Source organism: Equus quagga, chromosome 7, assembly GCF_021613505.1.
Source record: "Equus quagga isolate Etosha38 chromosome 7, UCLA_HA_Equagga_1.0, whole genome shotgun sequence".
Lineage (NCBI taxonomy): Eukaryota > Metazoa > Chordata > Mammalia > Perissodactyla > Equidae > Equus > Equus quagga.
In genome coordinates this window covers 30,472,985-30,499,423 of record NC_060273.1, presented here as the reverse complement: position 1 = coordinate 30,499,423, position 26,439 = coordinate 30,472,985, and the positions used below count along the sequence as shown (strand labels likewise).

The window sequence follows — 26,439 nt, the reverse complement described above, 5'->3', positions numbered from 1 at the left end:
CAGGGGGACAGGTAATCAGTCTCTTATTTCTGAGTCCACGTCTGCCTTCCTCCAAATTCCAGCCTCTGTATGACCCCGCGCGAGGTGCCCTGGAGCCCCAAGAGCAGGGCCACATGGAGGTTGGGCTTATAGGACGTGAGGAACAGAAGCCCCTCAAGGCAGGGGACCACGTGTGCATGGCTGGATGCAGACCGGCCCGTGGCCAGGCCCAGGGCGGACCCCCATGGCAAGGCGTGGAACCTGATCGGTCCCTTTCAGGCTGGCAGGGAGAGGAACAGCCTGCGCTGAAGCAGGGGCTACCAGGGCCTCAGGAGCAGCCACCTTTCCCACCAGTCTGCCCAGCCCAGCAGCGGGGGTGACGGCCACAGAACCGTACAGCACGGAGATGTGGCCGGGCAGCTGGGCGCTCCACGGTCAGCTGCCTGTAACTCTGGGACTTCAGTGAGGGCACACTCAGGGCAGCAAGTACCACCCCCCATCCACAGCAAACCCTTAGCCAGGGGGCCGAGCACTGCCTGGCCTGCCCCGGGCAGGACCCAAGAGCTCGTGTCCGCATGAGGCCATGGCTCTGACGGCCGGAGCTCCAGGATCCCGATTGCGGTTCACCGTAGCGTGAGTTCACGGAGTGTTGTGTGGTTGGGTGTCAGTGACATGATTGTGAGTGAGGTGGACGTGTCCCTGCTTGCTCAGGCCTTGTTGCTGTCTGACATTCAAGGCCGAATTGCCTGCCAGCATGCGGTGACAGGGTCGCCTCTGCTCTGCTGACCATGTGGTGTGTGGTCGGTCACTCTCACTTGACTCTCAGCTGAAGGTCAGGCCTGTTCGCAGGGGCAGCGGCTGGGCCTCCAACACTTCACCAGCCAAGTGTGGGCTCCAAGGGTGCCTGGGTACTGCCAGGTGGCATGGGGGCTGTCCTGGCCTCAGGAGGGAGACAGGGGGAGGGGCAGCCTCTTTGGTTATTGGCTGCCGACCCTCAAGCCGACCACCTGTTGGTCACTCAGCGCAGCCGGCCTGGCCATTCCTGGGCCGGCTCCTCCACCTCCCTCGTCAGCCACTCACCCTGAACTTCCCAACCCTGCCAGGGACAACCTGATGGAGCCCGGCTGGGCCTGGGTGGCATCGGCTCCTTTGGTCTCAGACCCCGCCAGCCCCAGTGTGCCCAGGCCCAGTGCAGGGGCCTGGCGAGCTGTGGAGCCGGCACTTGGATCAGCCACGTGGGCTGTGCTGGTTCCTGGCCCCCGGCTCCCCCGTAGCTGTGCTGGTGCTAATTGATGATTGTAACTCTTTACAGACTCTCTCTAATTGAATTACCCCTCAGTGGCGGGGAGATTAATGTCACAGCCTAGGTTAGAGCGTGATTACACTTAGTCTTGTCACAGTTTCCAGGGGTTTGTTTAGTCCCTGTGATGAGGAGGGAGGGAGGTTAGAGCCGTGAGGAGAGAGGCTGCCAGCCGCCACCGCGCTCTCAGTCGCATGTGGACCCCGCTCCCGGGCATCACGGGCCTGTCCTGGTGCCGCAGCTCCTGCCCTCAAGAACCTGAGCGTTGAGCTGGCAGGAAGAGCTGAGAGCAGCGAGGTGACTACCAGGAGGGGCTTCCAGGGCAGCCCGTGCCAGATGCTGGATGGAGGAGTGCAGGGCTGTGGCAGCGCGGGGTGGACACGGCCACGGTGTGCAGAGAGAGTCTTGAGTGCACTGGATGACAGAGGACGCCCTCAAGTTTCCTCTGGGCATCTGTCCCTGTCTTAGCCTGGGCTGCGACAATGGAAGACCAGAGACTGGGCAGCTTAGACGACCTTTATTTCTCAAAGTCTGGAGGCTGGAGGCCCGAGCTCAGGCTGCCAGCATGGTCGGGTTCTGGTGAGGCGTGCTTGCGGGTCGCAGACTGCTTGCGTGTCCTCATGTGGTGGAACGGGCAAGGGAGCTCCCTGGGGTCCCTTGTACAAGGGCACTGACCCCTCATGGCCTCATCACCTCCCAGAGGTGCCACCTCCTGACACCGTCGCCTTGGGCATGTGAATTTCGGGGACACACGAACATCGAGTTTGTAGCAGTCACCCACAAACCAATTTGATCTTTTTCCCACGAGACCCTCACAGCAACTGCATGAGGCGGCTGTTAGTGCTGCTGGCATCCGTCATCGTTTTAGGGACTTTTCCGTCTAGGGCCTGCTGTCCTCGTGTGGCCTGTGGACCAGCAGCACTGACCTCGCCAGGGGGGTGTCAGCAGTGCAGGGTCACCGTGCGAGGCTTCTTGGGCGCAGTGGTCCCTGCTGGGCAGGCCAGGACATCCTGGAGCAAGGTGACCATGCTAGCGCCACGTCTGTGTGTACAGGGGTTCTGGCATGTCAAGGGTGCTGGCTGCCCCCATGTCACAAGGTTGTGAGGACACTGTGCAACAAGCCCCCCTTCCATCCTCACTCAGGCCCCATAGAAAGGGCTCTTGAGCTTGGCTCTGCCGTGTGGCAGCCAGCCGTCTGCAGGGTGCTTCTGAAGGCACAGGCGTGCTGGGAAGCTCTTTGGGGAGGAGGCTTTGCTGACAGTGGGACCCGCAGGGTTCCTGAGGGAACCCCCAGACAAGCCTGGAGGGGGTCCTGAGCACTTCATACGGACAAGTGGCCAATGGGGGCTGCAGGGCGGCGTGGGGAGGCCTTGCTGAAGAACCACCTTCGGTGTTGTCTGTGGAAGGAAGGACAGATATGGCAGGGCCTGGCACGTGATCAGAGGCCAGGGGAGCCCAGGCTGCCCTCAGAGTAGCAGGGAGTTGGGGAGGGAACCTGACAGATGATTCCACACCAATCTGGAAGGTTCTGTCTACTTCAGTCCAGCAAGAGGTGGGGCTTTAGTCGCCGTTCTGCCGCCCTCCACCCGCTCGGGTGGCCGTGGGGCCCTGCACGCGCCTTGGGTTTGGCTGCAGAGCCAGTCACTGGGCACAGCAGTGACCCTGACTTACCAAAACCGGGAGAGAATCTTGAGCCTGCCTCCTACTGGGTTCAGAGCAGAGCCCGGCAGAAGAGGCCTCGGCCGCTTGAAGGGTGGGGACCCAGAGGATTCCTGAGAGCAAGTGTCGCTCCTCGGTCCGAGAGCTGGAGACACAACAGACAACGTTGTAATGATGTGACTCTGGTCTGGGCAGAGCTGCTTACGCACATCGTCATCTGTTTCATCAGTTACTGGAACTCGCTCAGCTCTGGTTCCCGGGCACAGCTGACAGCTGCCCCGCTCTCAGACCCCGTCCCTTTGATGCGGGCCCTTCCCCCAGGGCCAACCTTCCCTTCCCCTTCCCAGACACCCCAGAGGCCTTGTTCCCAGGGCAGGAACACTCACCAGCGCCCCCGTGCGCTGCCTTGCTGCTCAGAAGGAGAACTGGCCCTGGGCAGCAGGTAGAAACACAGTCAGGCCCCTGCGGGAGGTGAGCTGGGTGCCAGGAGGCGCCAAGTGGAGGCCACACACCCAGGTCTCCATGCCCACCCCTCCCAGTGGTCCCTAAGGGCCTCTGGGACCTCACGCGGGGCACCAGCTGTGTGTGTGTGTGCCCCATACATGGCCCAGCGAGGCCAACCAGCCACAGAGGGCACTGGGCAACCCCACGGGCTTCTGCCTGCCTCCTCTTCCTCCTCCACTGTGGCTAGGCGAAGGCTCCCAGGCTTTGAGCTTCCACCACTGTGGTCACCTCGGCACCCGTGCCCCCCCACGCCCTGGGCCACCAAGTGCTGCCACGTTTCCACAGAAGCCGTTGGGCCTACAGTGATCCCTGGCTTGCCACTGGCCAGCACACCTGCCTCTCGCAGCCTCGTCCCCTCTGGCAGGTGGAGGCGACACCTACGTGAGGGCTGTTGAGAGGTCTGGGTGGCATTCCTGGCATAGGCTGAGTGCCCTGACCAGGATGGGTGGGAGCGCCACCTGGAGCCCCCTTCTCCCGCAGCCAGATCCCTCTTTCCTTTCACCTGAGCCCTGACCCCAGCCCTGTGGTCTTCCTGGGGTCAGTGCCTTCTGGCCGCCTGCCTTCCTCGCCCGGGCCTGGCCATGGCGCCACTCACCACAGTGCCTTGAGGGCCCGTTAGCCCACAGCATGACCCGTTCGCTCTCCCAGCCTGCCTTCCACTGCCCTTCGCCCTTCCCGACCCCATCGTTCCGGCCCAGCTGGACTGCTCTGGGATGGGCCAGCCGGTGGCCTCAGACCACCTGAGTCTTCTCACACCTTCCCGACGCAGCCCTCCCTCTGATCTCCTCGCACGCTACCCTTTCTTCCGGCTTCACTGCTCATCTAGCACTAGCCACTCTTCCAGGATGGAAGCTTCTGGAGGGTGGAGCCTGCTCTCACATCTCTGATTCTGCTTCCCCTTCGTTGTAGAGCATGGTCCAGGGCTCGGCCAGCAGTGGGTGCTTGGGAAAGCTTTCGGATTCCAAGTGTGGGCCCTGGCAGGAGCTGCCCTCTGGCCGGCCATCCCCTGGATAGGCGAGCCCCGGGACCCACTGCACCGGGCTGGGATGTCAGCACTCACACCCCAGTGCCTAGTCCCAACCCAGCCGGGGTCCACGTCTGATGGGCACCCCTGCTCCCTGGCCTGGGCACTCCCTGGCCTCACCCAGAGCTTGACTCAGAAGTCCCTTGTACCAGCTCGTTCCCAGGCCCAGGACAGCCCCCCTTCCCCATCACAGGGCTGCCTCTCTCAGTGCCATGGGCCTGGAGAGGGCCCCCTCTCAGCACGCCCGTGTGGACCACCAGTTAGAATGGTGCCGTCATGCTGCTGGGCTGGACCACGGGTCCTGGGGCCTTAGTGGGTCCCCAGGGGCCATCATCCATCTCATAGAGCCACCAAAACCCCGGGTACAGGGTTACCTGCTCATGCCAGGGCCTGGGCCTCTGCATATGAGCAGGCCCAGGAGGGGCGCAGGGCGCACAAGCAGAAGGGCTGGCGGGAGAGGGGAGACGAGTTGCTTCCTGTCTCACACGGCTGTCTGCGGGTCTATGGATGCTGGGTCTCCGAGGCAGCCAGTCCTGATTAACTGAGCAAACTTAATTAGTTCACATCAAAGTTTGTGGAAGGCATTCCTCGGGGAGCTTGTGTGAACAGCCTCTGGTTACCAAGAGGACCGATTCCTCACCGAGGAGCTGATGTGAACGCTGAGCATCCCTCTCAGCTTCTCAGTTCCTCCCCAAGTCGTAAAGAGACTCCTCTTCCTGTCTCGCCCCTCCTCCCGTGTGCCGCTGCTGTAAATAATATTACAGCAGTTTATCCCGAGGAAGCCGGAGGGAGCGTGGGGGTGGTGTGGGCGAGATGTCCTGAGACTGGCACAGTGGTCCGGGGCTCTGCTCTCTCTCCTGGGAGGTCAGCTCTGATAGGAGGGACAGGAGCAGGCTGCACAGAGCCCTGTGTCCCAGGACCTCCTGCAGGTCCCTGGAAGAGCTGCTGTCTGTTCCTGTCAGTCCCCTACAGATCCCCTTGGAGAGCTGGGGTCCAGGAGGGCTGCCCAGGGATGGCAGGGTACCCCCTGCCCTGCTGCGGAAGCCACACGCTCTGACTGACACCGGCCAGTGGTCTGCAGAAGGAGAGTGTCCCATTTTTACTGTCACGTGCACTGCCCCGCTGGTGCGCTGTGGTCAGAAGGCATGTGTGCAAGGGCCCTGGGTGGGGCCATGGTGGAGGGTGGCTCTGGGGCCTGCCCCCAGGCTGGCACTGTCCCACAGCCCATGCCTGGCCCGCGCTCTCCCTTCAGCCTCGCTAAGACATACGCAGGGCTCTGGCCCCCCGGACCACAGGTGTGATGTGACTGCTGGCCGTTGGGCAGCCTGGGCTGCTTGTTCTGTGTCCCCCTCTAACGTCCCCTCCTTGTATGATCAAGTACGTCGGAAGCCATTCCCAGGAGTCAGGGTGACATTTGATGCTCCCCAGCCCCTCACCCTCTGTCTCATCACTCTGAGGAGCCTGAGGCCCCATTTCAGCTTCTCCAGAGTCCAACATGGCCTCTGCGTCAGAGTCAGCCTTCCTCCCGGCCAGCCTGGGGCACGGCCACCTCTGGGCAGGGCTCCCCAAGGAAGTCCACCATGCCGTGTGGGACATTGTGCTGCTCGGCAGGGAGCCCGAAATGCATCCAGGCCGGTCCTGCCCTGAGTGCTCAGTCTCAGGGATAGGGCCCCGCAGGGTGTCTCAGACTCGTGTGAGGAAAGGACCTCTGTATGTCCATCCCTCTCCGGCCTTAGCTCCTCCCACACGTTCCCCTCATGCTCCAGTCAAGGCACACTGGCCACTGGGCTCACCAAGTATACACTGCCTCTGGACCCTTGCATCTGCCTCTCCCCCTTCCGGGGTCCCCTGAGAGTCACACGGCTCATTCCCTTACCTCAGTTAGGGCTCTGCTCAAACGTCACCTGTGGACAGGCCTTTCAATATGGTCCTGGCTGGAAGATCAATCACTGTCTGTGTCTAGGCCCTTCTCTGCTTCATTTTCTTGGCGCTGTATTACATGCTTACTTATTTTCTGTCTATCTCACTAGAATACATAAACTCTGCAAGAGCAATAACTGTGTCTAATTCATTTCCAGTTGTATCCTTACCACCTAGAACAGTGCCTGACACATAATGGGCGCTCTAAATGTTGGATGGATGGGTAGATGGATAGGTGGGTAGATGGATAGGTGGGTGGATGAGTAGATAGGTGGGTGGAAGGGTAGATGGATGGGTGGGTGGATGGATACGTATGTGGTTGGATGAATGGATGGGTGGGTGGACAGATGGATGGATGGGTGAGCAGACAGACTGGTAGATGGACCGATGGGTAGGTGGGTGGATGGACAGACAAGGGATGGATGGATGGATAGGTGGATGGGTGGGTGGGTGGGTGGGTGGATGGATGGATGGACAGACAGATGGATGGGTGGATGGATAGGTGGGTAGATGGGTAGATAGATAGGTAAGAGTATGGACAGATGGATAGGTGGGTGGGTAGATGGGTGGGTGGATGGATGGAAGGATAAAGGGATAGGTGGGTGCTCAGATAGATGCATGGGTTAGTGGATGGATAGACGGACAGACGGATGCATAGGTGGGTGGGTGGGTGGGTAGATGGATAGGCAGGTGGGTGGACGGATGGATAGATGGGTGGTTGGATGGATGGGTGGGTGGACGGATGGATGGATGGACAGGTCAACAGATAGGTGGGCGGATGGGTGGATAGATAGGTGGGTGGATAAAAGAATGAATGGGAAAGTATTAATTCTGTCTGAAGGTTCTGGAAGGTGTCACAGAGGAGCAGATTTTAAGGTGGACCTTGGAGGATGAGAAGAATCTTGGTGGGACGCAGGTCACATAAGCAGAGGACCTAGCACGTGCAAGCACACGAGACAGGAAAGTACGGAACACTTAGAGAACAGTGTGGCTAGGGTGTAGGCCGTGCCCAGAGCACAGACAACAGGTGCTCCCCAGGGTGTGTCTCCTGGCCTGAGCCTGTGCGCAGACCGACAGAGAGCACGAGGACACAGTCCCCAGAGGGCTTGTCTAGGCGAGGTCCCCCCAGGGCAGGAACCCTTACTCACCCCTGCAGTCTCCTTGCTCGCACCCACCCCCGGTGCCCAGAACAGTCCTGGGCAGGAGCCGGCTCTGAGCATGACGAAGGCCGGGGCAGAACCTGCCCTCGCCTCATGCTGCCATCACCTGCTGACTTACTGCAGGGTCAGGGCTCCCTGTCGCCAGAGCCTCACCCCTGGCTCGCTGCACATTTAGGACGTGGTGCCTGGGCCCTCCCCGGCCTTGCTCCGCACACACCCCTGCCGGCGGCTGCAGGGCCTCGTCCTGACCCGCCTTCCTAATGTCAGTTTCTGATCCCTCCCAAACAGGGTCCCGCTCGGAATCAGCTGTGGTCCACAGGCCGTTTTCAGGATTCAGGTGTCCCCCTGAAGTCCTGCACCCCATCTGCGAGGCCGCTGCTGCCGCTAGCAATGCCTAAGACGGTGTTTTGAGCTGGAAGAGCTGCTTGGTCATTGCAGACAAATCAGGATCTTGACCGACTAAATCAGTTACTAGCAAGATGGGAGAACAAGTGGATTATCACTTAATATAGCTTGTGTAGAGCATCCCATCTTTCAAACCCGGAGTCTGGGGCGGGAACACCGAGGAGAAGCTTCTGGATGGCGTCAGGGTTGGGTTGCTGCTCCCACATAGGTCTGCACTGGGGACCAATCCCCCAGTACCAGAGTCACCACCTGGCCTCTGCTCCCTGTGTAAGGCCCTGTTCACGCCGGCTCCTTCCTGGGGACTCCCCCCGTTGTCATCGAGTGATGCAGCCTACTGTTTTCCGAGCAGGAGCAGAGCTGGTCGGTGCTGCCATCCTGTTTTACAACCGAGGAGACCGAGGCGCACACGGTGGGGGTGAGGACTGAGCTGGTCCCCAGGCTGCTGACCCAGCCCTGAGCCAGGACTTCCCGGAGCACTGGCTGTGTCGTCCCTGAACTGACCCGTGTCCTCGTCCTGCCCCCCGGCCCTGGCACCGAGCAGGCGTGTGGACTCAGGAGCGGCCCCTTCTGCCCTGTCGTCTCCTCGTGTTAGCTGGCAGGTCGTGGTGCCTCTGCTCGTGTTTTAAGGAGGAAAGCGAGGCATAGAGAGCCTTGGGGTCAGCGGCACAGCTGGGACCCCAGCCCACAGCTGCCGAAAGTGGACTTGGTGCTGAGTCCTCCCTCTGGCCCTTCCCACCCGGACCCTGCGGGCCGCGGCCGGCCCTCCTCGGCCTTGCTGTCCGCTTCCCCGTCGCATCGGCCCGCCCTGGCTGTGGCCCGTGTCCGGGGCCAGGGATGGTAACAGGAAAGGCGGGTGGGCCTTCTTGTTGCCTGGGGGGCGCAGGGCCTCGGCACACTGCAGTGGACCCGCCATGGAGCACGTGGGCCTGGCCGGCCGAGTGCGAGGCTCTTTGGGTGCCGCTCTCATTCTGTCCCCCAGCGGGCCCTGAGGTGGACACTGTCCCTGTTCTGCGTCTGAGGTGACCAAGGCTCAGAGAGGGGCCGCTTACCCTTGGGGGTCTGGGGCCAGGCCTGCCTGCCTCGGGGCTTGTGCCACCCTCAGTGGCAGGCCGTGCCACTGCCCGCCCTCCCCCCACCCAGACGGCCAGCGGCCGCCCTGGTCTCACACGCCACCTCACAGAGGCGACACGGGGCCAGCGGGCTGTTCCCACCACGAGAGCGTCTCCCTGAACCTTGCCTCCCCGGCCTTCGGAGAGTCCTCGGAAATGGGACATCAGCGCCCAGCCGCCCAGGGTTGCTCGAAGCCAGCAGGTGGCCGAGCCGAGGTCCCCTAGAGGCCCACGTCCTGGTCCTGTGGGGAGGGGGTGTGGGTCTGGCCTCCCGCCCCCGTGAGCCTGGGATCTGGAGCGCAGAGATTTGGCTCCGTGAAGACGAGGCCACCGTGCCGCTCGGGTGCCAGCGTGTGCTCCGGACCCCTGCCATTAGTGACGGGCGCTCCAGTGGTGATTTCCCCGGCCCTCAGCCTGACCCCGCGGTGAGGAAAATCAAGCTGAAATTAAATCAAATTCCAAATGTTAAACCAACCAATTAAAAAAAGCAATCACATAGAAACATGCGTTTTTCAAACCGTGGCTGTTTACTCTGCCGTAATTAATGTACACAGGGCGGGGAATCTCGGCTCCCGGGGCAGGCAGCCCCATGGGCAGAGGCAGGCTAGCAGGAGGAGCCCCTGCGAGGTGGGCACGGAGCTGGCCCCAGAGCCTTCTTCCAACCCCAGGCCGGAGGTCCCGGGCGCTGCCTGGTGGGGGACGGGGCTGGCGGGATGTCTGAGACCCCTGGAGCTGGGCTGAGCTGCCGCCTGGACCAGGTCTCCAGTGACTGGGGACCGCACATCCAAGCACAGCCTGGTCACCAGCCTCGCATCACGACCTCGCTCCAGCACTCCCTGCCCGATCTTCTCCTGGCTGTCAGCCTTCCCTCTTCCCTTTCTTTCCCTGTGGGGTCCTGGGCCAGGAGCTCCAGCCATGGGCCCAGGCCCTGCCACACGCCTGCACAGCCCACAGTGGGGCAGAGACTCAGGGTGGCCACCAGAGTCATGGCCTGCTCTCCACTTTAGAAAGGTAGTGCACGTGTGCGCCCGGGGAGCCTGGCTCAAAACCTGTGTTTGTGCAGGATGGAGCTGTGCCCACTGGTCAGGGGACGGCGAGGCAGGGGCAACAGTGCACCCACTGGTCAGGGGACAGTGAGGGACAAGAGCAGCTCGGCCACCTCTGGAGGCGTCAGCAAGACCCTCAGGGGCCACCTGTCCCGGGCTGCCCCGTCGAGGGTTGTCAGGAGGGGCCAGAGTGCTCAGCTGGGTGACTTGTAAGCTGACCTTTCCACCCAGGGACCTCGTCCAGGAGTGGAGACAGCTGTTGCCAAGTAAGTGACCCGGTAGGAGCAGCCCCAGTTCCTGGCACAGCCACTGCTGGAGAAACCATGGTTGCTGGGACTGTCATCGGGGAGAAGGGAGGGCCCGGAGTCCAGGCGCTCTGCGGTCCAGACACCACCCCGTCCACAGGGTGGGCTCCCTGCTCGCACACAGCAGCCCTCGCTGGAGACACGTGTGCCGGGGGTGTGACTGGAGGGCATGACGGAGAGGCCCGGAGACAGGTCAGGACATCTGAGCGGCAGAAGGAAGACACTCACCCATCCACTTGCCACCCCGGGGACATGACGGGAGGGGAGTGAGGCCGACACACCTGCCCACGTGACGTTGGGACGGCCAGCCTCTTCCTGCCTGTGGGAGAGCGTGGCCCTCAGGTCATGCAGCCGAGCCCGTGAGGAGCCACCTCTGGGCAGGCATCCTGCAGGCCTGGAAAGAGGGTGGGTCTTGCCCTTACCCCTCCCCAGCTGGCCCTGTCGTCCCCGCTGGCTGCCTCCGTGCCCGGCCACGGCAGGTGCCGTGGGCCTTCCCTGAGGGCGGGCGGGCTGGCAGTTTGTTGGGGGCTCCCTTTGGTGGTTTCCGTGCTGGTGGGTGCCATCTCCTGGGAGCTGGGCTGGAGCAGAGGCAGGGGCAGCCCTTCAGGCTGCAGGGGTTAACGAGTCGCTCCCTCCAGCCACCCTGATCAGCGACTGCCTGGCGTGGGGCGTGTCAGGATGATGTTGTGCACCCAGACTTGGAGGATGTCAGGGTCTGCCCCGGCGCGGTTCCACATGCCATCAGGAGGGGCTAGAGCTTGTCTCGAGCACCTAGGCCTGGGGTTCTGTCCCTTCACTGTTCACTGAGAAGAATTCAGGGGCCTCGGCAGGAGCCACCCAGAGCCGCTTCCTGGGCTCCCGTGCTGCTGGCTCTCGACTGTTCTCCCGGGGGTGCGGACGGCGCACACGGGCCGAGCAGGTGAGATGACAAAGTTGCTGCATAGCAGGCAACAAACTAGTTAACAGATTGCCCTGGCGGATGGTACTGGGTGGGCCCTGCAGGAAGGTGCTGCCCCCGCACGTTCTGAGACCCCCCCACCGAGGCTTCGCTCATGGGGACTGACAGTTCTAGGGGACCCGGACACAGCGCCCACGGTTAGGCGGGCTGCGCACCTCCACAGTGCTAAGAGGACATCAGGTCATGTCTAATTCTCTCCCCACAGCCCCCAGCAGAAGACTCAAGGGGCATGGGAGCATCACAGGGCAGAGGGCACCTGCCCTCACTCTCTCAGCGGCCTGGGTTCCAGGAAGTGGGACCAGACATGACCTCACCTGGGCCTGAGGTGTCCTCTCCCTCTGTTTTTCTCACCCAGTTCTGACAGCACCTTCCCAGGGGCCCTGCACCCTCTAACCTCCCACTCTCCTTCTGGAAGTTGCATTTTGAAGGCGGCCACAGGAGCTGCCTGGCCCAGCTTTTGTCTCTGTGCCTCGCTAAAACTAGATCAGACCATTGGGCCAGGCACGGTCCTCCACAACGCACAGAGGCCCCTGGCTTTCTCTGGGCATCAGGGCATGGCAGCCCTAGTACAGGCCCATGTGCCTCGGCCCACCCTGGGCAGTCACCTCTGGGTCCAGTGGGTTCAGAACCCAATATGGAGGGGCCGTGGTAGGCGCCGCCCAGCCTCCAGAGAAGCTCAGAGATGTCGGGGCCTGGTGGACCTGGAGGCCGGGATGAGCACAGAGGTGCTGCGTGGCAGCCCGCTGGTGAGTGGTGTGGGCTCCAGCCGGCCAGTGCACGGAGTGGATGAATGCGCTTGGCGCTCCAGGATGGAGCTGGTAATTACACTTGACAGCGAGCGCTATTAATCGTGGACAGCGCCTCGGCACAGCACGGGAGTCAGGGTGAGCAGAGCTGTGGAGGAAAAGTGTGCATTGCCCTGATAAATCACGGAGACATGGACGTTGGACCAGCTCCTGGCAGAGCTTCCTGGGGGCCGCGCTGGATGCTCCCCTTCCTGCTTAGACACCCTAGGAGGAAGGCCAGCCTGAAGCTCTGTTCAGGGTCCCTCGGCCCCCCTCACAGGGACCCCAGCCGCCTCCAAGCATGGCCTGGATGGTGGGGTGTCCAGGGACTGACTGCGGAGCAGGGAGGGGACCCTGCCTGTGCCCAGCTGGGGAAGGAGGACAGGCCTCCCACTTTGCTGGCTGGAGGGCGGCCTTGTGGGCCGGGGAGGCCTGGGCACCTGGAAGTGCAGAAGGAGCTTTGGGCTCTGCCCACCAGATCCCGGCGCCCACCCCAGCCCAGACAGTGGCCTCAGTGAACGTTCGTTAGCAAATACCAGCCACCACGGTGCATCTTGCCACCGGGTCTCCACCTTCCTTCGCCAGAATCCCAGGGCTGCCCACGACTGCCCAGCACCCCCGAGAGCACCCACGCTGAGCCCCAGACCCGGCTTCCCAAGCTTCAATCTCCCCATTGTTGCTGGGCCCTCCGTGGGCAGACAGCATGGCGGGGAGGCAGGTTTCAGCCCAGTGAGCAAGAGAATGTCTTGTTGAGCTTTTTTGACACGCAGGTGGCCCTGTGAGGTGGTGAGACCCCCGTCAGCACAGTGCAGAAGCAGGGTCACCACCGTGAGCAGAGGGTGGATGGATGAAAAGACATCTCAGGTCCCTTCTGCCTTGGGGCCCCCGTGTGCCTGGAATCCCCGCACCCATTTACGCTTCTGACCTACCCAGCCTTGCGGTCTCTGCCCAAATGCTGCTTCCCAGGGGCTGGGTCTCCTTGTGCGTTGTTGACTGATCCTGCCCCACACCACCAAGGTGGGGCCTGCCCTGTGTGCTTGGTTCTCCTTTGCCTTACATTGTGGTGGGTACTTAGTACTCAGTGTATGGGGTGAGTAGGTGAGTGAGTGAACGAATGAGGGAGTGAACGAATGAGGGAGGGAGTGAGTGAATGAATGCATGAGTGAGTGAGTGAATGCATGAGGGAGGGAGTGAATGAATGAGGGAGTGAGTGAACAATGAGGGAGTGAGTGAAGGAATGAGTGAGTGAGCGAATGAATGAGGGAGTGAGCGAATGAATGAGGGAGTGAATGAATGAGGGAGTGAGTGAATGAATGCATGAGTGAGTGAACAATGAGGGAGTGAATGAATGAATGAGTGAGTGAACGAATGAGGGAGGGAGTGAACGAATGAGTGAGTGAATGAATGCATGAGGGAGTGAACAAATGAGGGAGTGAGTGAGTGAGTGCATGCGTGCACTGTGAGGGGCTGCCTGCCTCTGGTGGACCCTGCTTCCTGGCAGGCTGGGCGCCTGCAGTCCTGAGCCCCATTGGGCCGCTGCGTCCTCCGCGTGTCCCTGGGGGCCTGGCCTGGGCGGCCTGGCTGCAAAGGGAGTCAGCCCCACAGGGCCGGCCGGGCAGCCGTGTCATTAGGAGGCCTCTGCAGACACGGATGATTTAGCGACGTGATTACTTCCTGATGCAACAGCTCACAGGCTTTTTATTAGATTTTCCCCCTTTTCCTTCCAGACGCTCTTTGGAAATAACACCTGGGGTGCTGTACTTTATACCACTCGGTTTAATTAACTTTTAAATCACATCGTGTCGCCCGGACTACTCTCAGATGTCGGCTCTCGGGGCCGGGCTGGGGGCTGCATGCTGCCCCGCGTCTGCCCAGGGAGCCGAGGACGCTGCTCAGCCCCCGTGCGAGGTCCTGGTAGGTGGGCAGCTGGGGCTGCAGCTCCAGGACTCTCCTGCCCAGCACCTCGCAGGACTTAGGAGGTCTGCGTGCTCGGAGTCGCCCCAGGATGGGCTCTCCCGGTCCAGTGGATGAGGTGACACCGCGGCCCAGCGCCAGCCCCATGGCGCCTTTTCGCCACAGAGTGGGTATGTCACATCCCTGAGAAAGCAGCTGGACCGGCGCCCTCCCAGGGTCATTGTGGACATCAGGGCGCCTTGTGCAGCACCTGGCGCGTCCAGCCCTCGGGCCGTCCATGGAAGGGCCTCCCTAGGCCAGTGGCCTGGCCTCCTCCTGCCTCGGTGGCATTTGAACTGCACACTCGTAAGTCTCCGAGCTTCTCTCAACACCCAGCTGGGGCTAGCCCCTCCCCTCCCCACCCTACCCCGACAATGAGAGCCTGTCGGACAAGTGAGTGAGAGGACGGACGGACGGACAGACGGATGAGTGGGCAGTCTGGGCTCGTGCAGTCACCTTCCACGTGGCTGCCGGGGAGACTTTCCAGAGCGAGGCTGGTGACACCGGCCCTTTGCTCCAACACCTTAGGCCCCCGCGCTTCAGGGCGACACCGCCCCGCCGGCCCCCGGTTCCCAGCACCGTCTCCAGGCAGCTGCATCTGGTGGCTCCCTCCCCTCTCTATCCCCAATCACCCACCCGAGGGCACTCGGGCTTGGTAAAATCAGCCGGCTTCTTTCCTCTGTTCTCTGGGACGTAGATTCTGGACATGGCTGTGCTTTGAAGGCTGTCGTCCTGGCGCCTTCTTCAGAACAGATCTCTGTCCGGCTCCTGCCCCTACTCTCTGTGCTGGTCAAGTTGGGTTGGTGATTTGTTATTTGCCAGGAAATCATCCATTTCCTCCAAGTTTTCTGATTAACTCTCTCCTCCTGGAGCACTCTGAACATAGTCCCCTCCGTGCTCGTCATCTGCCCTGGCTGTGGAGGGAGTGGTGGCAGCAGCTGGCACTTAGGGCCTCTCACATTTACGAGGTAGGCACCGGGAAACCAGGGTCCCAGCCCACGCTCTGCCCACCCGCGGGTGGTGGGGTTGGGGTATGCCCCGCGGGGTGCCTGCGTCTGCGCATTAGGCACCTCGTAGAAGGTCGTCCTCTGTGCCCTCTGCTGACCCTGCTGGCCAAGGAGTGTCTTACTCAGGGACACAGGCAGGAGTCACCCTGGAGTTGCCGGGGGTCTGTCCCGGCCCTGGGGAGGAGAGAGAAGGTCACTGTCCGTAGACGTTCCAGAGCAGGTGAGCGGTGTTGACAAGGACCAAGGTGTCTTTGGACAGAAGACTGAAGCACACATGACATCACCTTTGCCCGTCATCTTTAAATCCCGTCTCCACCCTCGCCGTCTTGCCGAGATTCCACATCAATGGATGTCGGATGAGCATTGCCTGCGTCTTCGTGTTTTCCCAGAGACAAATTGTCCTTAAAGAGCAAGTATTATTTGATATCACAAAATAAATATGAGCAGTTGGCCATCCCACGGGGGCCTAGGCCAGTGTCCTGCAGGTGACCTGGGCTGCCACCATGGGGACACCCATCCCCGGGGTGCTGTGGACAGCAAGGTTACCGCCGAGGCCCTGGGCTTGTCCTCGGCCCAGCATTAAGTGAGCTCTTCCTCCTCCCCGGGACCCGGCCATCCGCTGCCTCCCCCGTTCCTGGGGTGCACAGCCTGTTGCGGGAGCACGGCAGGACATGCGACACCTGGTGCAGCCTGTGCTCCCCTCATCTCCTGCCCCTGGTGGGCCTGGGCACAGGGCGACCTCCCTGTCCCGTGAGAGAAGCTGCCGCCAAGGCCCAGCCCTGCCCCTTGGTCTCAGCCTCGGTCTTGGAGCAGCCGGGGTGTGGGGGCTGAGCGTGTGTACACGTGGAATGTGTGTGGCCAACATGGGGGCTTGGCCCAGGGTCCTGCTCGACCTGCACCGTGGCCATGGGGCCTGTGGGCCCAGGTTTCTGGAGTTCATAGTAGCTGGAAACTCCCAGTTTTCATGTTAAATTTCCTGATTTTAAAACATTGGCTCTTATCTGTAAATAACACTGGATCAAACAAAACATGTGGAGTGAGGGTTGGCCCACAAGCCCCAGTCCGAGGCCCCCGGCTGGCTGTTGGCACCTGCCATGCGTGTAGACAGCCCACGCACCTTGGCTGGCCCGGTCAGGTGGGACCCTGTTGCTGGCGGGCCCGGGCTGATCAGCCAGGCCCTGACCACCTGCTTGTCAGGTCTGGTGGTTCAGTACCCTGAGCCTGACGTTGGCTTGGCTCCTGCAGGTGTGAGGAATGGCGAGGGAGGGCCGGTGCCATCTGCTCACGTGGTCAAGAGGGTGACACGGGCTGTGCCTGGAGCATCTAGCACAGGGCCGGCCCGCGGGAGCCTGGCTCCAGCCCATCCCACCCCTGCCGGCATCTCCCAGGTCCCCGCACCTGCTCATAATGAGCAGCTGCTCCAAGAAGAGCCCCCACAGGGGACTAAAACCCAGTGTTGTGGGAGCTCACGCCTTTAGAAAGGCCAGTCAGTGTCTGGTGAAGCCGATCCGCCCTGGCAGTTGGGAGACAAACAGCTGCCTGAGGCAGAGGGAGAGCACAGGTCACAGAGACCCCGGGATGCCCCCCACTTGGCAGGTGTCATGCCGGACCCAGAGCCTGGCTGCTGGCACGGGACAGAGCCAGGGTGGGGAGGGGGTGCCGCGGCTGGGCCCCCAAGCACCGGCGCTGGAATGGCTCACCGATTCATCCTTGTGAATGTTGATCGAGTCCGCGTCCTGTCCTGGGCACCAGGCACACAGAGGGGATAAATGCGGCCCCCTCCATCCTTTTCAGAGGGAGAAACCAAGGCTCTGAAGGGCAGTGACTCTCGCAGGTCTGCAGCTGGGCCGTGCCTCAGGGGAGATGGGTTGATGGCAGCTGCCGGGCGGAGCTGAGCGCGGTCCCTGGCGGGGGCACTCGACAGCCCCCTGGAGCTTTTCCAGCTGTGCGTGGCCCAGGGCAGCCCCTTCTGCGTGTGGAGTCGTGCAGGACAGATGACAATTAAAGGTCTCCTGCCCTTGGTGGGTGGAGGTGCCCAGCTCCTGAATCTTCCTGAACTACCAGCTCGGTAGGATTGTCCTGAGCCGCTGCACGCCCCTCGTCCTGACCCCAGACGCTGCCAGCACTGCCAGCCGACGCCTGGTTTGCTGCTCCGTAAGAGTGTGTCCTGAAAGGGAACCGGTGCTGACTCAATGGAGAAGGACAGGCGAGTTGGGGAAGATATTGGTCTTCACACACCCCAGAAGGAAGAGCAATTTCCCTCTTCCAGGACGGGGAGGGACAGTAGAGTCCTTTAAAAAGTCGTTTCCGAAATTAAATCACAGAAAGATGCGTGCCGGGTGTGAGGAGATGATTTGTATTCCATTCTTGGGGCCCAGGAGCAAATCAGCTGCAGAAGATGTTATGAAATTTCTTCTTTAAATGAATGTGGTCGGTGAAAATGCATTGCCATCAGCAGGACATGAAACGTCCTATTGCAAGGTGAAGAAAGGCCCGTGATGTAATTCAGGCCGCCTGAGACGGGTCTGAAAGCAAGTGGCGGCTCATTCAGGTTGAGGTGCTGATGAGATGGAAAATGCACTTCACACATTTTGCACACGCAAATTGCATCAGTCGGAGTATTTTTTGTGAAGAATGAGGCACTTCCTTTCGCTTTATTGTCTGATGGCTGGACTTGGGGGCAGAGCAGCAGCCTGCCCGGGCACTCGGCCGACCCCGATGCCCGCTCGCAGAGCGAGAGGCGCTTCGCTCAGGTCTGTTGCGTGATGCCAGGGCACACAGCGTCCTTGCTGAGGGCCCGCGGGTGTAGCTGGGGGGCTCGTTCCTTGTCCGAGGGCAGAGCCCTGCTTCAGATGACCTCCCAGATCCAGGCGGTCACTTCCTGGCCCTGCATCCTCTTCATGCTCTGGACACTGTGTTGGTTCCAGTTCGCCCCTCGGTTCTGAGCAGCCCCTTCTGCTCGAGTCCACCTTGGGTGCGAGTGACTTGTCTAAAGGGCGCCCTCGGGCTTGGGTGGCTTTGGTGTCATCCACCCTGGCAGTGAGACCCCATCCAGTGAGGGCAAAGTGCATGCCCACGCTGGCTGTGCTTTGACTTTCCCGCAGCGTTGCCAGTCTTTGCGGAGCTGGAGACAGGGAGACAGAGCTGTGCAAGCCATACAGGCTCAGGGCTGTCACCCAGGGACACCTAGGGCTGCCGTGGCCGGGGGCTGTACTACCAGCAAGGGGAAGGGGCCCCCGGGGGAAAGGGCAGCAGAGGACAGGCCTGGCGTCAGGAAGGCTCTAGAGTGCGTGGCGCCTTCCAGTCTGCAGAGGACAGAGAGCCTGCCACCCCCTCCCGTATGTCCACGCTCCTGCTGTCCCCTCCCCTCTGTCCCCGCTCCCGTGGCCCCTCCCCTCTGTCCATGCTCCTGCTGTCCACTCCCGTCCGTCCCCGCTCCCACGGTCCCTCCCGTCTGTCCCTGCTCCTGCTGTCCCCTCCCGTCCTTCCCCACTCCCACGGCCCCTCCCATCTGTCCATGCTCCTGCTGTCCCCTCCTGTCCGTCCCTGCTCCCACGGCCCCTCCCCTCTGTCCCTGCTCCCGTGGCCCCTCCCCTCTGCCCACGCTCCCATGGTGCAGGCACCGTCCAGGCCCCTCCAACAGTTCCGGACAGTGATGCCTTAGAACAAGCGCCCGGAGTGCGCCCGGTGCAAGGCGCGCTGCCTGCCTGTCTCTCCTATAGGGGGCTCAGTGGGTTTGCATGTCTCCATGGTCATGCCGCCCATCCTGGTGCTGGCTGAGGGCTCCTCCCAAACCTCGGGGAGAGCGGGGCAGGGTGTCCAGCCTGGTTCTGCACATCTCCCCGAGACAGCAGAAGACTCTCCTGGGGCCTGGAGGCTGGCAAAGCCCCCATGCATTTCCTGGCTCAGGGGTCCCTGGGAGCTTGAGGACAGAGAGGCAGAGGGCAGGCCCAGCTCCTCGTCTCCTGGTCGCCATGAGCCAGAGAGTTAAGCAGGCTCAGCGGGGTTCCGGTTGTTGACTTCACAGCACAGCGTGGTGACAGCTAGAGGAGTTGGCAGGGGCCGTCTCGTTGGCCAGGGCCGCGGCCGTCTACCTCTCCCACGTTGGGATTCCGGGCACGGCCTGTGCAGCGTCCAGTTGCACTTTGGAGCACGAGTCCCGGCCTTGGTGTCGGAAAAGCTCCAGACAGGCTGGGAGGAAACGGGGGCCTCCCAACCCTGAGCCCAGCTCGCTGTGCCCAGGCAGTGGCAGCCGGCCAGCAGGTCCCCATGAGGGGTCACTGGGGAGGAGGCCCCGTGCTGTGCTCTTTCCTCGTGGTCACCCCCTGAGGCCCAGCTGGACAGTGGCCCTAGCAGCAGCAGCAGCCTGTGTCCCTCCCGTGCCCTGCGCCCACTGAGCGAGACGAGCCCTGGGCATCACTGCGGCCGCTCCCCTCCCCCGTCGTCCTGCCCCGTGGGCTCGGTGCAGGTGACAGTGACCATCGCTCTCTGCCTGCTCAGGCTCACTGGCTGTGCATGCCGACAGCTGCCTGTGGGGCAGTGGTCTTCCCCTGCTCAGAGGAGGGGCTGCAGGGCGCGGAGGCTCCATCTGAGCCCGGAGCCAGCACCCTGCCCTGCAGGTACCTGTCTCCCAAGAAGCCCACACAGGAGGATGGGCCAGACCTGTGGACCCTCTTTGCACAGTGCCCAGCGCGTGCTGAGCTGCACCAGGGTATCCAGGGGCAGCCCTGGAGAAGAGGGGTGAGGCCCTGGCCTCCCGTGTCACCCAGACCCGCCTTGTGCCTCAGGGGAAGGTAAATGTTAAGGGAGATGTTGGCCCCCAGCCAGACCAGAGCCCCCAACGTAGCGAGAAGGTCCCCATCCCACCTGAGTTCCAGCTCCCTGCCCGCCCCTGCGGCCTCCATCCCCACGGGCTCCGCTCCCCTGCCCCTGGGCCACCTGCCCACCCGAGGGGCCTTGTGAAAACCCTTTCTTCTCAAGGTCTGCCTGTTGGGTGCCCGCCCGGTCTCCTGCTGGGCTCCCTCCCAATGTCCAGCCGGACCACTGACCGAGCACCAGACTGGGGCGTGAGCTATCCTGTCCTGGGGCCGCCTGCAGTCATGGAGGGCCTGTGAGGAGGTGTGTGCACTCATTTCGCCCAGGATTTCAGGCGGCTTGGACGGCTGGCTCTGCGTCAGCTCCACAACAGGCCATGAACTTGAGTGGAACCAGCGTGGGTGAGGCCGGGCCACACCGACTGAGATGCGTCGAAATCACTGGCTGTCTTTAATGGCCGTTTCAATCACAGTGAGGTTGCGCACACTTGCATGAATGTTCCAGAAGTAGGTTCTGCGCCGCTGCCCAGCGCCTCTCTCCCATTGGTGGGTGTGGTCGGTCTCCTTGCAGAAACCAAACTTCCCAAGTGTCCTTCTCGCTGTGGCAGCAGCATGGGGTGCCTGAAATGGGCAGAAACGCGGAGGCTGGAGTGGGTTTTCATGTCCTGAAGTCGGCTTCGTAGGCCTGGCCTACTCCCCGTGGGAGACGGCTCAGCAACCCTCATGGTTCCCCTGCGGGGCGGCACTTCCTGAAACAGGGTCTCCCCGGCCTTCTGTCCCGGCAGACCAGTCTGACAAAACCTGCCGCTTCAGAAACGAGTCTGGAGCCCAGGTCCCGCCTCCATCTTTGTTTCTGACTCCCTCGTGTTAGGAAAAAACCCAGGAGGAACCGTGCACTTTGGCAATGAGATGTTGTAATTGCATCTTAAAATAGAATTGCAATGAGGAGCATTAAACCTTGCCTAACCAGTCGTGTTTAAGGAGGCCCCAGCACAGTCGGGGGCGGGCGGGCTGATGGCGCCCACTCATCGAGCCAGGGCCCCAGGTGACGCTTAAGGCCAGGCCATTCCGGGTTCGGCCCGCTGTGCAGGGCGGGCTTGGCCTGGGTCTGGAAACGAGGGGAGGTGCGACTCTGTCCGGTTGGTTTATCAGCCATTGAAGAGCCTCTGGATTCTACCAGGAGGGCAAAGAGACCATGAGGCACCATCCTGCGGGCTTCAGAGTGAAGCCAGCAGCCCAGAGGGGAGCTGGCTGGTGGCTGGTCCCTGGCTGCAAAGGGTCCTGAAGGGTGTTATTCTGTCCGGCGCTGGTGGAAAATGACCAGATCCTGCTCTGCCAGCCACTCTCCCTTCTAGGAGGTTCCCCGGGGCCTCTGCGTTCACTCCAGGAGCACAGTGACGGGGAAGCCCAGGTACCGTGTCATCTTGCAGACCTGCCAGTGAGCTGTGCTGGAGCCCAGCCTCCGGCTTAGGCCTCAGACACACTCGTTCTCCCTGAGTCGGCTTTCACGCTCAGCCACAGGGAGAGTGAAGGTACACAGGCCTGCAACACTCAGACACCCTGCTCGGCCCTGCAGCGGCCCGACTCCAGCCCCTCTTTGCAGGGAGCGGGGGGGGGAGAAAGAGGAGGAGGGCGGGGAGGGACAGAGCAGAGCTCACAGCTGCGAGCAGGAGATGCTCAGGGAAAGTCTGCATGAGCAGCTGGCCTCAGGGACCCATGGGAGAGGGAGACCCTCAGAGGGGGCGGGTGTGTCCCGGGCGGGAGCCCAGCCCTCCTGGGGCTCCAGGAGATGGTTGGCTGTGGAACAGGCCCCCGAACACGGAGACTCAGGAGTCTTGGGTGGAACGTCCAAGTTCTGTTCTTCTCCCACCGTCAGGGCCCTACAATTTGGCTCCTGGGTGGAGAGCAGAGCCCACGCCCTGAGCCAGGATGGCCGAGGGCTGAAATCCTGCCCGAATCCACCTCAGGCCTCCCCGGCCGGATGGAACCCTGGGAACGGCTGGGTCTCCGGAGGGGCCACCAGGAGCCCTGGTGGGAAGGGCCGTGTGCGAATGTGAGACCTGTTGCCGCTTCCTCTCTTGCTTAATTACCGGCATGGCAGTTGCAGAGTTGGAATGCAGTTTAAAAAGCCTTTGTGAGTAATTAGTGTCAAAAACACAAGATCTACAAAGCCATAAACTCACAGCTTGGTGATATTACCAAGTACTAATTAAAAAAGAAAAAAGAAAATTCCCTTTCATGATCAGATTTTCAGCCCTGCCAAAGATGAAAAACAAGGCAATTTGCAGATGATACCAACGCCAAGGTGATGAGTCGGGTGGTCGGCGCAAAGATGGTGGCAGAGACGCAAGGGCTGGGCGCCATGGGGACGCCATCGGGCCTGGCACCCTGTGACCTCAGCCAGGCACACCTGTGGGTCGCAGCTGGGACGGAGAACCCCAAGTCAGGTGGGGTGAACTCCACAGGGGCTGTCACAGGCCAGACAAAGGGGGCGTCTCCCCACAGGAGGGGGTGGTACCCCGGAGCCCTGCACGAAGCAGTGTTCCCTCTTCCTGGCCCGAGGCCTCTGAGCTACACTGACTGCTGGACCCCGGCAGCGGGCACTCGAGTCCCTGTGAACCTGGGCTCCTGACACGCTCCCTGGTCTGGACTGCCTCCTCGGAAGAGCCCCTCACGGGTGCCCGGGGGCCATGAGGCCAGCACAAGGCTGAGCCAGCTTATTTGCGTCTTTTGACCCCGGCCTGTTAGACGGACTGAGAACTAGACGGAATCAAGCCACCGCTGGAGCCGCTGGCCTGGAAACTTGGGAGAGGAATGGACTCACCCCCAAGAGGGAGACAGCGTTCGTCTTCCAACCAGGACAGTGGGGGCCGCGCCAGTCACCACGTGCACAAGCAGGCATCTCCTGGATGTGCCGGTCCTCTGCCCACCACCCCCGTCCACCTTGGTCAAAAGCAGCAGCAGACTCAGCTGAGAGCGGCAAGGCCCAGAGCAGAGCATGTCTGGCTGCTCTTCACAGCATAGTGACTGTGGGGCTGGAACTTTCTGGAAGTCTAAGTCAGTCCCATGGGTGTTTTTAACTCAGAGCCAGCAAATGTGCCTGGCCGGCAGCAGCACTCCAGCAGCTTCTGCAGCAGGTGGGCACCCAGACCACTGGTCACATCCCACCTACCACCTGTGAGGTGCAGCCCCTGCAGGAATGGCCCTGTAGCGTCCACCCCCACCCGTCAGAGCTGCCTGGCCTGGCCACTGGCTGGGGGAGGCTGCAGCCCAGGCCAGAGATGTGAATGTGGACAGTACGGGCCATTCTGCAAACACGCCAGGACTGCCCGGCCCGCTAGCCCACCCTGTCTGGCCCCCACACCCTGCAGACTGCCCGCCCCTTATAGTAGGGCCCAGGTCTCAGCCGTCTGGACCACGGGTCTGGTGCAGGACCTGGAGTCGGCCTCCGGTGGCAGTGGCAAGGGAGGCACTGGGGGCCAAGCAGGGAGAGACTTGCTCCCTCTCCCGCTCAGCTTGCTCGGTCGGTGGAAGAAGATGCTCAGCTGCGGCTCTTGCAGCGTAGATTTACGATGCTGCTGCCGACAGAAGCAGACACGTGCACAACCCGATGTGAAACTGTCGGAGCGTCTCCCACATGTCACCCGAGCGCAGAGGAGCGGGGCAGCTCCATGGAGGTGGCATGGGCTGGGCTCACAGGGCGAGCATGAGTCTCTCAGGCTGGGAGGCGGGGGGGCATCTCCAGCAGCAGGACCCCGTGTGCAGACATTCAGGGCATGAGTGTGCCCGGCCGGCTGGGAGGGTGAGCAGCCGAGCCAGGAGAGCAAGACCCTGGCGGAGAAGCTGGGGCGGGAGGGCGGACCGGTCCATCTGTACGCCAGGACCGCACTCTCTACCTCGGTCTTCAGATCAGATAGCGTTAGCCGCCAGTTTCGCTGTTCCTCGAAGTTGTCTGGGGGTATTCTGGGTTCTTCGCATTTCCATATTAATTTTAGACTCAGCTTGTCGACTTCTATGTTAGAAGCCTGCTAGGATCAGTCAGGATTACATTGAACCCATGGATCATTTAGGGGAGAATTGCCATCTTAACAGTGCTGAGTCCTCCAACCTGTGAGCAATTTCTCTTGGCAGCATCTTCTCGTTTCTGGTGCGCAGGTGTCTCGCATCTTTTGTCAGGTTTATCCATATTTCATATTTTGATGCTATTATAAAAGACATTTTTTTATTTTAATTTCTCTTTGTTGCTAGTATGTAAGAACAGTTGGTTTTGTGTGTTGATCTCTTACTGTTCAGTCTTGCTCACCTCATGTATTAATTCCAGTCGCTCTTTAATATATCCTATTGGATTTTCTGCATGGACAGTGGTGTCTGTGAGGAAAGACCACGTACTTCTACCTATCCAAACAGGAGGCCTTTCTTTCTTCTTCTTGCCTTATTTCCCTCGCTAGGACCTCAGAACGACGTTGACTGAAAGGAGTGCCAGTGGACATCCTTGTCCTGTTTCTGATCTGAGGGGGAGCATCAGTCTTGACCCATGGAGTGTGTTGTGAGCTGTGAGCTGTTTATAGATTCGCTTTATCGGGCTGAGGAAATACTCTGCCAGTGCTGGTTTGCTGAGGATGTTTTTGTGGAATGCATATTGGGTTTGGTCAGATGCTCTTTCTGTATCTATTGAGATGATCATATGGTTTCTCCTCTTGGTTAACATGTTGAATTACTTTGATTGATGTCCTAGCGTTGAACCAGCCTTGCATTCCTGGGCCAGACCCCATTTGGTCATCATGTATTAGCCTTTTTATGTGTTATTGAACGTACATTGCTTACCATTTTGTTTAGAATTTTTTACTTCTATGTTCCTGAAGCTTTTAGGTCTGTAGTTTTTGTTTTTGATTTTTTTCCTAGTGATGTTATTGTTTGGTTTGGGTGCCAGAGTATTGCTGGTCTCATAGGATGAGTTGGGAAGTGTTCCTGCTCTTCCTTTTTCTTGAAGAGTTTGAGTTGATATTATTTCTTCCTGAAATGTTTGATAGAATTCACCAGGAAAGCCTTCTAGCCTTGGAGATGTCCTTGTGAGAAGGTTTTCACTACAAATTCAATTTCTTTAATAGATTCAGCGCTATTCAGGTTCTCTTTCTTTTGTGATGAGCTTTGGTAGTTTGTGTCTTTGAAAGAATTTGTCCCTTTTGTCTGAGTTGTCAGATTTATTGCATAAATTTGTTTATAATGTTCCCTCCTTGTTCTTTTAACGTCTGTAGAATTTGTAACGCTGTGTTACCTCCCTCATTCCTAATACTAGTAATTTGTATCTTCTCTCTTTTATTTGTGATCAGTCTGGCCAGAGGTTTATGAGTTTTATTAATCTTCTAAAAGAAACTGCTCTTGGCTTTATTTATTTTTCCTATTGCTTTTCTGTTTCCTATTTCTGCTTTGATCTTTGTTTTCTTTCTTCTGCTTGCTTTGGGTCTAATTTTCCCTTTTTATTTTAGTTTCTTAAGGTGGAAGCTGAAGTCATTGATTTGAGACCTTTCTTTTATTCTAACACAGGCATTTAGTGCTAAAAATTTTCCAATAACTTCTTCTTTAGTGGCATTCCACAAATTCAGATACTTTGTTTTTATCTTTATTCAACTAAAATTACTAATTTCCCTTTTTATTTCTTCTTTGACCCATCTGTTATTTATAAATATGTTATTTGGTTTCCAAATATTTTGAAGTTTTCCAGATATCTTTCTGTTATTAGTTTCTGAGTTAATTTCATTGTGGTCAGAGAACATGCTTTGTATGACGTGAATCCTTTTAAATTTATTTTAAGGTCCTGAACGCTGTCTGTCTAGGTAGATGTACTTTAAAATAATGTGTATTCTGCTAGAGTGTGCCGTAAATGTCAATTAGGTGAAGTTTTTTGGACAGTATTATCAAATGTTCTGTATCGTTGCTGATTTTTTGTCTTCCTTTTCTGTCAATTATAGAGAGAAGGGTATTGAAATCTCTGACTATAATTATGGATTTGTCTATTCCTTCTTGCATTTCTATCGGCTTTTATTTCATTTATAAATTAATTTCTTTATCGTTTTGAAATGACCTTTATTCCTGGTAACAGTCTTTGCTCTGAAGCCCACATCGTCTGATATTGATGTAGCCACCCCAGCTTTTGGCTTCTGTTAGTGCGATATATCTTTTTCATCTTGTGACGTAAGCTGCTTGTGTCTTCAGATTTTAAACGTGTTTCTGACCAGCAGTACGTAATTGGGCCTCACATTTGTATCCAGTCTGACCATCTCGGCCTTTTTCTTAGGGTCTTTGGACCGTTTACATTTAGGTTCATTACTGCTGTGATTAGGTTTGAGCCTATCGTCTCATTATTTGTTTTCTCTTTGTCCTGTCCTTTGTTCCTCTTTCTGCCGTCTTTTGGGTCAATTGAACATATTGTACAGGTTCATACATCTCCTTTTTTGACTTATTGACTGTCGCTCTTTCTTGTTATTTTACAGGTTGCTTTAGGACTCACAGT

At 59.5% G+C, this 26,439-nt stretch overlaps 1 protein-coding gene across 4 annotated transcripts in view; it reads left to right on the top strand.

Moving 5' to 3' along the window:
* The window catches only part of MAD1L1 (mitotic arrest deficient 1 like 1), a 413,365-nt gene that overhangs the window by 374,762 nt on the left and 12,164 nt on the right, over positions 1 to 26,439 (top strand). Inside the window, exon 18 of one of the 4 annotated variants that reach the window (XM_046666479.1) lies at positions 7,835 to 9,574. The exons of the other annotated variants lie outside the window; for them this stretch is intronic. Coding sequence (XP_046522435.1) covers positions 7,835 to 7,957 — 123 coding nt within the window. The 3' untranslated portion in view covers positions 7,958 to 9,574. Of the gene's footprint in view, positions 1 to 7,834; positions 9,575 to 26,439 lie in introns of those variants that run through there. 4 annotated transcript variants of the gene reach the window in all.